The sequence below is a fragment of the Corvus cornix genome, chromosome 4 (genome assembly GCF_000738735.6).
Source record: "Corvus cornix cornix isolate S_Up_H32 chromosome 4, ASM73873v5, whole genome shotgun sequence".
In the NCBI taxonomy this organism is placed as follows: domain Eukaryota; kingdom Metazoa; phylum Chordata; class Aves; order Passeriformes; family Corvidae; genus Corvus; species Corvus cornix.
In genome coordinates this window covers 40843027-40855406 of record NC_046334.1, presented here as the reverse complement: position 1 = coordinate 40855406, position 12380 = coordinate 40843027, and the positions used below count along the sequence as shown (strand labels likewise).

The 12380-nt window shown below is 42.3% G+C and overlaps 1 protein-coding gene across 1 annotated transcript in view; it reads right to left on the bottom strand.

The window, feature by feature from the left end:
- Positions 1–10692, bottom strand: part of SNX25 (sorting nexin 25) — an 83290-nt gene extending 72598 nt beyond the window's left edge. Inside the window, exon 1 of the mRNA XM_039551455.1 lies at positions 10526–10692. Within this exon, the coding sequence (XP_039407389.1) occupies positions 10526–10597 (72 nt within the window). The 5' untranslated portion in view covers positions 10598–10692. The remainder of the gene's footprint in view (positions 1–10525) is intronic.
- Between the last annotated feature and the right edge of the window lie 1688 nt (positions 10693–12380).

Below are 12380 nucleotides of genomic sequence, written 5' to 3'. Positions count from 1 at the left end.
ATGGACTCACAGAGACCTTAAACACCCCAAGTACCTTAAGGGAAGGGATTCAGAAAGCCCAATTAAACAAACTCGTTCAGGTCTTTCTGTGAAGAAAGAGCTCCTAAACATGAGCCCACAATTCTGACTGAAGCTCTGTGCTCAACACACTCCATCTTCTTTAACACACATGCCAGCTTGGGTATCTTACAAGACTAATCCTTCTGCTAAACTGAGTCATACCTGCATGGAGGTCAGTGACCTCAAGCTAACTGAGGCATCAACAGTTGCATCCCATACATTGCAGGAAGTGGTTTTTTTATCGCCTAAAGCATCAGTAAGTGCTCCAATGCAGTACTCACCAAATCACTCCTTTCAAAAGTGGTTTAAACACAAGCTTAAAAAAAAAAAAAAAGAAAGAAAAAAAAGCAACCTTCAGAGAGGATCTATGGTTGCAAGAAGGTAAGTAGCTTGCTCCACATCACCACATTATGATCCCATCTACGCAATTCCACAAAGCAGGAACTGATCACTTTATGCTTCATACTTGAACATTCATTTTAAGAACAAGGCAAACTGCTACTGCCTCAGCAAAATGCTGCCTCTTGAATACCAGACACAAACTCACATTTCAGCTTGCAAGAACACATTCCACTGAGAGTATCCTCTACAGTTGGTACATTTGACTTCTAAAAGGCACCATCTATTAATGTAAAAAAAAAAAAAATACAGTTGTTCAAGTCATGATCAAAAAGAATGTAAAAGGTAAAAAGTGAATACCATCACTAGCAATAGTGATTTTGCTGCTGCATGAATGTAATTACTGAAGGACAAAGAAAGATGCATAGTGTATTGGACTTTCTGAGAACTTTTCCATACTCACACAGATATTGCATAAAGTCATGGACTGTGGGAGAGAAAAGCAAAGAGCAAAAAAACCACCTTGGTTTAAAACAAGGTTTCAGCTTCATTAAAAAACAAATTTTCAAGAGCAGAGGAGAAACCAACATTTGAATAAACAAGAATGTTCAAATGTATTGAAGTGATCATAGAATTGCCTAAGTTGGAAAATACCTCTAAGATCATTGAATTCAACCATTAAGCTGTGATACTGGTTGGGTTAGATCAGGTTAAAGAAAAAAAGTTCAGGGAGACCTTACTGCTGTCTCCAACTACTGAATGAGAGCATACAGAGAAAAGTGAGCCAGACTTGCTGCAGATGCACAGCACATTAGGAAACATTGCAACACAGGAAATTCCCATCACAAGGCAAAACTATTTTAATCATGAGGCTGCTCAAGCATCAGAATAGGGGTGCTGACAGGCTATGGAGTCTCCATCTCTTTACCCTTCTCACTCTGAGCAAGAGGGTGATCTAGATGCCTTCCAGATATTCCTTCCAACCTGAACTATTCATGATCGTTGATGACTCTTCAGAGAGCTGTGAATTTAACTTCATGATTGATAATGTATCAGATCTAAAGGTGCCTTGCCTAAAACAGCTGATCAAACCCATTTTTCCTTCCCATTTTATGAACTTGCATTTAGCAGAATCAAGACTTAAGTCTTGTTAGTTTAGGTTTGCTTTCAAAAAGTACTGTTTCTGTGACATGAATTAATTAATGAATTAATTTAAAAAGCAGGAACCTTCAAGTTAGACGACATATGGCAATAAACACCTTAAAAACAACAGTAACAACCTAGTAATGCAGATAACCAACATCTGTGATAACAGAAGGATTTCAGAAAATTCACAGTCCAAGCTCAGCTCTAACAGCTGAGAGAATAAAAAAATCAGCATATTTCACTGAAAGACTTTCTTCCCACCCCTGACTCAAGTCAGATGGAGGGCATATGTAGAGAACAGGTTCAGCTAGAAAGCCTAGATTTGAATGTTTTCACATTTTTCTTCATGTCATTCATCTAAAGAAAAATGGTGCTCGGTTTCATGAAATAGTTGGCATAACCCTGATTGAGCCAAACACATTTGTAAATGGATTTAACACAGTCAAAGCTCTAGTTTAGATGCTCTTTTATGCTGATTAAAAGCTGGCATGTTCCTGACTTGGATTATCACAGTCCTCAATAATTTTTTTTTTTTTTTAATTGGGCTCCAGTCTGTAGATTTTATTGGTAAAGAATGACAGAAACCAGACTGAAACATAAATAAGACTTAACAGAAGGACTTGAAGGGGTAGGGGTGGAGCACATTTTGAAAGTATATGCTTAGAATGAGGTTGCTAACAAACAGGGAGGCCTGTTTCCTGGAACAGTTGAAGTTTTCCTCAGTTTTGACTTTGCTTACAGGCTGAAAAAAAGGATGTGTGCATTTCCTGTAGACTTCTAAACAACACTCATTGTTTGATACTTTTGAAAGTTATTTAAGATGCAGAAAACAACAGCCTGAATGGGCCAAGGAAAAAAAAGTCTGACATTGAACGTAAAATTTTGTCTTAGGTTTAGTCTCCTACAGATACAAAAATTAAGTAAATGTCATTTATTGGTTTAAACAGTTCAAGTAATTTAAAATTAGTTCTGAAGACAACAATAAATGTCAAATAATAAAGAATTAAGAAGGTATTTCAGCAACAACACTCAATAAATGGCAAAGCGCAGAGAACACAGGAGTACCTTCCACTGTCAAGAAATCCATTTGCAACATTTGTCATCAAATGCAATTTTTAAAACACAGCAGCCTGCTACAGGCATACCACACGCAGCCTTACTCTGCCATGGAATTAAGGCCAGAAACAGAGAAAAATTTACAATTATTCCTATTATATTAACTAAATTACAACAAAACTAGAACAGAGATCATGACAGATCCCACAATATAAACGGGCATTGTGGATGAGACAGTGTAATCACTGATCTAAAAGGAAAAGACTGCATCTAATTCAGCATACAAAAAACAACCAATTACTCATAGTTACTTGCTCCTCCCACTGTTGCCTTATTAACTTTCCTCTTATCTTTGTAAACTTAACATCAGACTGGACCTTGACAATAAAGAGTCACAGCCTCAAACAATAGTTCACTGAACTCTCCATAAATTCATTTTTAACAGAAGTGGACTGATGTGTTCTTATCCACATATTACTTCATCCAGATGTTCTTATTTAAACATCACTTCAACTAATGATGCAAAAATAAATTTCCTATTCACAAGAGTTAATATTTTTTAATTAATACTTACAGACCTATTTAGGATTACATAGCAAGTATGTACTTGTCACATTCAGCATTAAGGGATACCATAACTACCAATTTGCAAATCAACATACTTTAAGCTACTATCTTAAGCATCATTATCTCAATAATGATTTTATGATATCATCTCATTATTTCTACTAATATAGTAGCTCCTGGAATGTGTAAACCGTGTTTATCAGATGGAGATCTTCTATCTTAACTGTACCATGTTTAAAACTGGTAAAACTGTAACAGTGTAAAAACTTGATTAGCAGGGCAGAACTTTCTTCACTTGAGATTTCATAGAATACTGGACAGCTAAGAATAAGAATATGAAAATGAAATATTTCTCAGGTATTACTTTCATTCTCACAAGTACAGCCAAGAAATAATTGGTAAGTTAGCATTCAAATTTCTGCTCAGCAATAAATACAGCATTATCCTGTGCTGGAATATTTCATATTGTCATCAAAACAAAGTCTTACATGAATTCTCAAAGTACAGGCATAGCCCCAGTTTACTGAACATTTCCACACTCTCCTCCTCAGTAAAAAGAGACAAGAAGAACCTATGGTCTATACTTCAAGGCCAAAAGAGCCATATGGCACGAAAACTAAATTGTTGGCAAGCTAGAAAAACCAGCACAAAATCACGCTTGAGCTGCAGAGTCTCAGCTTAGCAACCAGAGAGAAACTCCTGCATGGTCTATTGCTATACCCTCCCTGCACGAGAATTTTCCCACTACACACATTTTATAGGGAGTTCTGTCTTTTCAAGAGCACCACAAAACATGCCAAATGAACCATCATCGTTAATTTTATTACCATTAACTTGTTCTCTTTCACATATTTAATAGGGGAAAAAATGGTATAGAATGACTGGTCACAAAAACCTCCCATGGACACAACACAAATCTGTTCCCCTTATGGCTACATAATTTACTTTTATATAACCACTTAAAGTAACAGCTTGGGAAAGGATACAGTATTCTATGTAACTGGCTCTTTCCTTGGGTAAATTTTGCTGCTCCCCTTTGCAGAGAGCAAGGAACCAAGACTTGGCAATAAAGAGAACTTTATCGGATTTTATTTTCAGAAAGTTTCTGATACATGTCTATACTATTTTCAGTGTTAAAGCATACCTTGAATTCAGGATGCCTTCACTCTTGACCTTATTACAGAGATTTTATGTCCACCCTTAGTATTTCCCTGCAAGAGACTTGGACAGTAAGATCTCCATGAGCCATCTATCCTTACTGACTCAGCAGAGCTTGGTTATCAGGAGAAATTAACTAGCTCCCTGGTTATGTTTTCAATCATAAAACACTGTTCAAGTGAGAAGCAGTCCCTACAAAGGTAAAAACAGTGCAATTCACAGCAAAATATGAGACGTCGATCTAACACAGAGTTGAGAAAATTAAATGTCAAGCACAATACAATGCAGAGCTGACAACAACATAGGATACAATGAAAGGAATCAGAAGGGACTGCATGAGAAGACCAGAAATCTCTAAATATACACGATGAATAAAAGGCTGTGTGTAAAACTATGTCTGTTCACTGCTAAGGAGTTATGGGACAAAGAAGTGAGAGACAGTCTGAAAAATATTTGATTTCCTGAGGTCAGTCTCCTGCGATAATAAAGTTATGACTTCACAGGTACTCTTGCAGGTAATCAGCATATGTGGTCCTAACAAAGTTTCAATTCTGAAAAAGCCATAAAATTATAACAGATGTTCCAGAGATCCCTAAAAATAAACTGTACCAGAAATGTCCAAACCATAGGCCCCTCCTGAACTATAACAGAACATTTGCAATTCATGCAACATTCCTGTAACATTTTAAAATATTCATGAAATCAGTAAAAAATGCTAAAATGTATTTTCATTATTTTAATTTCAGAACTTTCCTAGTAGTAAATTCAACTGCATCATCAAAGACTCATTGTTGACCTGCCTATAAATGAGACAGAACTAAGAACAAAAGTATGATACTCTGAGTTCTGTTAAAAACACTAAAATTAAACATATCTTGTCCTTTCCATCCAGAAACAGCCCATCAATTAAAAGACTGGCAGTAGACCAGGATATCTGGTTGCAAGCCCAAGACAGTCTAAAGCATGAGAAAAGTGCAACAACCAGAGACTGCTATTGCTTTTACAAAAATCCTGCAATATCAGAGCTCTAAATATCCCCTGTGCAGCTAGAGAATGAAAAAGACCATAGAACATCCTTGGCTTTAGGTTGAGAAAAAACACATAAATACTTTTGAATCTTACTAAGGCATAAAGATCAAAACTAGAAGGAGTTAGGAAGCTTCTCCTCTCCCTCACAGCTCCTCCAAACTACTTATTACCTCAAGAACTGTTTTGCATGCCACTTGAAATTGATGCCCACAGATGACAAACCTTCTACTTCCCAGAGCTTCTGGGGCTCCTGCAAGCTTACCTTCACAAGCTTCATCTTATGGCAAAAGCCCAACAGTGAAGCAAAATAAGATTCTGTGTCCTTTCTCTCTGCTTCCCCTACGTTCTTCACAAAAGGCAGAGCGCTCAGCTTGGATACCGTAACAGATACTCAACCTAGGTTTAGTTGCCATCCCATTTGAAACATTTGGACCATTTCCATTTCACTACACATCCTCCTATGGCTTGGATAAAAAGCAGTACTATGTTCCAGGATTCAGATATTTTAACAACTACCTGATCCAATGAAAAAAAGATTTACCCATGCCCCCTCCACTAATGGCAAATTCACAAAAATCCACATTCAAGGATGGAACACACCTTTAGGAACATAAAACATATCACGTGTAGTGTGATGTGGCCTCAGGGACAGAAAAAGTGTAATACTAAAAATTGAGAGCTATTAAACTGAAGTAAACAAGAGCGACCAAGTATGTCAGGAAATGAGTTTTAAACAAATACTAAAAAAAATTGACAACTGTTAATTGTAGAAAACTAATGATAGGACATTAGAATCAGTGTACCCTTTTCAATGGGAAAAAAGCACATTTATTACCCTTCTGCAGACAGACTAGGTAGACCATTCTCTATACAGAGTGTCATTCATTTAATCTGAATTTAAAATGCAGTACTTAAATCTAACAAATTAATCATTCTTTTTTGCATTATTTAAATGAAGTTGATAACCCAGCTCTCTATTACTCAGAGCTTTTGCTTTGAATCAGTGTTGAAACATTATGCTGAAAAGAAAACTCCATCTCTGCCAGGTTTTTGGCAGAGAAACAACTCACATAAACATGGGAAAAAGTGTTTTCCTTTCCCTTCCCACTAACTTGGTTAACATGGTTCTTCACATGAGTCAAAGCAATCTCCCACTACAACCACACAAGGTAAAAGCAGTTTTGGGAGCAAGCTTGAATTTTAAAACTTGACACATGTTCTAACCTAGGGCTACCTTTGCTACGAGCAGGTCCACTGGTACTTGAGAAGCGAAAATCCCCTTTAAAACAGACATTCTCACTAAAGTACAATTGGGTCATCATGCCTTTTTGCTGTCTTGCATTTTGCTGTTCCTCTCCACCACAAATAATCTCATTTTAAAACAGCTCCTGCAAAGTGCTGAAAAATACTTGACAATAATATAACATACAATTTCAAGGACTCATTCAATTCCCATTATTTCAATATCAATAGAAACTATTTACCAATATTATCAGTGACTGCAAGTACTTAAAGTAATAAGTAAGACACTATTATGAGTTGCCTGTACACAGCTCTTCCAATGAAACACAGATCTTTATGTGGAAGACAGGAGACTGCCCAGGCAATCTTTGTGAACAGAGCTGTCACATACAGAAAAACTACACTGAAAGCACAATTTATCACGGGGATATAAATCACATGGTTTGCTTTGCAATTCTCAGAAGACTTCAAATGTTCTTGCTGAGATACCTTACTTCAGGAGGAAGTCTTCACCTTTCAAGTCCCAAAGGAGTTACATAAAAAATGGACAAAGCACAGCTTCACGTTCGAGAAGATGGCTTCTGTAGCTGCAAGTTCAAGCAAAATGAAAAAAAGGCATACACCTTGCTCTTCTGAAATCCAAACCTGCAACACTGCACTTCCTCACTCATATTCCTCACTTACATGAACACGTCCATGAAAATTAACAGCACTGAACTCTCACATGCTAAGTGGTTGCAAAATTAAGAACACACAAAAAACTCCCTTTATTCAGCACAGCACGAGGGACTCCATCCAACTTCCCTTTGAAGTTGATCAAGAGTACTCCCACTAACTTTCCAAGAGCTGAGTCTGACTCCCACTAGAGTAAATATTTATTCCTGAGTACTTACTGTTTCCTCATTTAACCCCAATGTGAAAAATCACTCAAACAATGAAAATTGAACTGTCTAAAGTTTGTACACAAAACACATGAAGAGTGAGATGCCAGTCATAATAAGGTTTTTACTACATTTTTTCCTAATTATTAGGCCAACAGGTGGCCTGATAATCTTCCTTATTCTTGAGGAAAAGACACAACAAGACTGAAAAAAAAATAGCTTTACAGTCATCCTACTACTGGCTCCAAGAAAGGACAAAATGATCACAAGGCTCTATGAAAAACATGACAATAACAACTGAATGATAAAAAAGCAGTGTAAATGCAAAAGGATGAAAAATGAAAAGAATAACTAAAGCAGGAAGCTTTAGTGAATGGCCTACACTTTTACATGCTGCCTATCTAGAAAATTTTATTTTCTTCACCTACATGTTGCTGAAGCCCCAATTACAAAGTCTGCTACACATATACAAAATCGTGTTCAGAAAAAGTCTTCAAGAAGGTTTGCAGTCCTGAAGTCACTTTGTACCAGAAAGAAATCAACAAAACTATAAATTGAAGGTATGAGAAACCCAATTTAGATGCCTGGAATTACATCTTCTAAATAGAAAGGGTGAAATACCTCAGTCATTTTTTGGACATCCTTTTCATGTATGTAACTTTTGGGAACAGTGCAAAGAGGGAGGAAAGAAAAATTTTAAGAGAATCAGGGAGAGGGTAAAGAAACAATCCTGGGAAAAAGGTTTTAGCAGGTACTGCTGCCTTCCCAGTGAATTTTAAATACCAAATTTCAATTCCCTTCTGAAACAACAAACATATGCCATAGAGCTACAACAAATGCAAACACTACAAATTAGACCACACAAAGCAACAGCATGTGTGCACTATTTATATACACAAAACCTACGGCTGGACACACCAGGAGAACATCTTCAAGAGAAATGCACAGTAACACACCACAAAAAGAAAGTACAGATGATACAGTAACAGAAGTGACCTTTTGTCTCTGGACATTTCTAGTTCCACTGCTGTTCAGCAGGCTTACATTTTTCAGTAGGTTTATATTTTTCACAAAGGGGGAGACAAAGAAAGCAATACAATTTTTTTTTCTTTAAATATTGGCTTCCCAAATTAAATTGATTTTTATTGTTTGGCTGTTTCACAATTCTGAAAGGTGTTCCTCATTGTGGCAGCCAGGAGATTTCAATTGCTAAGTTTATGTATAGATCTTTTTGGTACTATGTAAAAGTAAGTTAACGCACATCCAGATGTTCAGATAAGTATACAAGTACATAAATGCCACTGGAATTATGGCATTAACACTGAAACATTTATTCTTGTAAATCTGGAAGCAACAGGAATTGTTGCTTTGATGACCAGTTGATCTGTTTACATTTTTTCTGTTTGGTGTAACATAACAGAACGGCTAAACACAAAAGCATATAATCCTTTACTAGAAGGTGGTTATGCGCCTAACACACATTTGTTCCCTAGCACTCCTATGGCAAAAACCAGCTGAACAATCCCTAGCTGTACCCACATAATACACTACATACAGGTACCTTTTGCTTATCACTTTGTGCATTACATCTTCTCACTTCCTTAATGCTCATACAGTTTATTTATTCTTGACTTCCTTCAAAAAGCTGAGTGTGAGGTTGAGTGTTCAAAGCAAAGAGGATGTTTAAAAAAATTCTACCAAGAAGACAAAATGCGTATCACACAAAGAACCACAAATAGATCTTGAATGCACCTCTGCAAGTTGTATTATCCATTGAATTCAACAACCCCTGGCCAAATGATCCCTACTGACAACAATATCCTGCCAGCTTCCACTAAATGCAGACCAGGAAAAGCATATTGCTCCCAAGCACAGGCTCTTTCTCTCCCTAGGTCAAAGAATGAAGGAATAAGCCATTACTACAGGTTGTTAGCAATTTGATTGAAAAGACAGAAAGACAGACAACTGTATCAGCAAGTGATTTGTAATAGGTTCTCTGCCCCGCCAGCACCCCCTGTGTTCTGCAAACTCAGCTACATCGACTGCAGCCCCAGGAACACGTGATAGCGCTACTTACTGCTACCAAGAAGTGTACGTGTACTAAATGTAACAAACTGGGTTACCAGAACAGCTAGGCTGCACACCCAGGTGGCACAAATTCCGTTCCTTTTCCTTTGTAGAGTGCTCTCAGGTATCCTGACACTACCGAAGGGAAATAACACTTCCACAGTACAGCCTACCGCTGCAGCACTTCATGTGCTAACACACTTACAGCTCACCAGTGAGGGGCCAAGGGCTCCTGGCTGGAGTCACCAGCTGTGACATTAAACACCACATCCCTGTGACCCATGGCAAAGCAGGAAAGTGGGCAGATTCTCAATTTTCAGCACTAGTTTTTCAGGCCCATGTGGGATCAGCTCCCAAGCACTGAATGATGGGGAACAGGGTTGTAGATGGGAGGAAAGTTTCCAAATGCCTTGTGCTATCAGTCCCACTCGAAAGAGCGCAAAAAATACTAAGGTGCGGGTTACAAAGAGCTCGTAAACTAGTACATTTTGGAATACGTACAGAAAATGAAATTGTTTCCCTTTTGCACAGAGCTCTGCAACGGCTCGAGTACACAATGGCACTATGATAACACTATCTGAAGCCGTTCAACTTCAGAGAACGCATTAAAGTAACACTAAGCTCCCTCTTTGACCGTCTCTTTTACCAATGACATTTCAACGGAAGGCGCAGAAAGGATTTGAGACATAGCCAACAGCGAACCACCGTGAGCATTCCCGCAATCCGGAGGTCTCTCTCAGAGCAAAGTGTTGCTTTTTCCGGTGCGCCCGCTACCCTCCAACACAACTTTTGCCATTTAAAGCCCTGTCGAGCGGCGAAGTGCGGGCAGGCTCCTGCGGCCGCGGTAGGACAGCAGGACACCGGGTTCGGGTGGCGCGGCGTTCCACGGCGGAGCGAGGGCCGCGCCACCTCCGCCCCGCCGCCGGGCAGGGAGGGCGCGCCGCGGCCGCCGCCCGCTCCACTCCCCTCCCGCTACTCACCCCCGCGACCGGCCGGACCGGGGCGACGGCGGCGAAGTCCGGCGGCGGCAAGCGGCGGCGGCCGCGGCACATCAGGACGATCAGGGTGCCCAGCGCGCGGCAGCGGCGGCGCAGCCCACGTAGAGGGCGAGGCGGAGCAGCAGCAGCGCCAGGCACGGCGGCCCGCCGCCCCCTGCCTCGGCCCGCTCCTGCCCCAGGTGGACGACGGACACGGCCAGAAGCCCCAGCCCCGCCGCCAGCACGAAACGGGATGAGCCGGGATCCTCGTCCTCCTCGTCTTCCGCCGCCTCCTCCTCGCCGCCGCCGACCACAGCGGCGGCCGCCGGGGCGCTGCGGCGGCGCGCCTCGCCGCCGGGGCCGTGCGAGCCCAGCGGGCCGGGGACGGTGGCCCCCGCCGCCTCGGGCTGCCCGGCCGTGCTGCTAGCGCTGTCGGCACCGGGGAACATGCTGCTCCTGGCGCCGCTGGGAGCAAGCGCATCTCCCGCCGCGACAGCCCCCTGCGAAGGTCGCCCGCTCCCGGGGCCCCCCTCTCCTCCTCCGCCGCCGCCGCCTCCTCCGCCGCCCGCCGCCTCCACTGGCACCGCTGCGGCCGCCGGGGGAGCCGGAGCTCATGCCCAGCGGCAGGCGGGTGCGCGGCGGCCGGGCCGCTTTCTGGCGGCAGCGCTGCCCCGCGCTGGGCGGCGGGAGCCGAGCGCCGTGGCAGCAGCCGGGGAGGCCCCGCCGCGCCGCTCGGTGTCCGGCCGGGGAGGGGGCGGAGGCGGAGGCGGGGCGGTGCCTGCCGCGCGGGCGGGCCCGGGACATGTGCGCCCGCCGCACCGCCCCACTGTGGGGTCCGGATGTCATGCACCCTGCTCTGTCCCGGGGGGCTCCGCCGTGGCGGGGTTGGAGGTGTGCCCACGTACAGGCCAGGAAACGGGTACGGTCGGACGAACCGAGGGGATCCCCGCCGGCTGCAGTGCGTAGCTGGGCCCCGCGGAAACCTACGGGACGCCTCTCCGCCACAGGGGCTGAAGCGCGCAGGCGGCGGCTCAGCCCAGAGGGGCCCGGGATGATCAGACCGGGTCATCGAGGCCCTGGCCAGAGCTCAGGACAAAAGCCTTGGCTTGGGGCATCTCAGAGGTCCGGACATCTATGCACTCGCCTGCCTGAACCCCTCCGATCAGCCAAAGGAAGCCATAAATAACTGGATTTCAGAAACAAAAAGTTAATAGAACAGCGATGAAAATGGTACAACAGTGATTCTAAAAAACCCAGCCTTACTACCCCAACAGAAGCCTGCCAGCCCTCCTGTCACTACCCTCCCTCCGTTGTATATTTTATATCTGTTTGTGGTAGATCTCAGAACAAATTCCTGGAAGGGCACAAGGCTTGCCACATTTCAGCTGTGCTTGGGACACCTGTTCATCTTGCCATAGGTGCAGCACAGCCACAACTCCACCAAATTCGCGAGTTCATAGCAGCTACCAAGCACAGATGAATGGGGAGGCCGTGATCTCTTCGTAGTGTTGTCTGCAAAAATCAGCTTCATTACCCGGTGTGCAGCAAGCCAATAATTACAGACTCAAGAGAGATATTGATTACTTATTTCAGAGTTGCACAAGCCTGGGTGCTCAGTGGTATTCTACAAATCTAGCACACCAAATATCAAAACTTTTTACTATTTATACATTTTAACAACCAAAGAGATTAGTGTACAAGTTACATGGTTCTCTTATTAATTAATATTTTATCTTCTATTGCTTAATGATTCTCTCATTTCCCATGCTAATCAGTCTGCATGCTCAGTCTTCTTTTGAGTTGGTGGATTTCTTGGGTCAGTGGTCCTTGAGTTAGTGGTTGCGATCTCCCTCTGCTG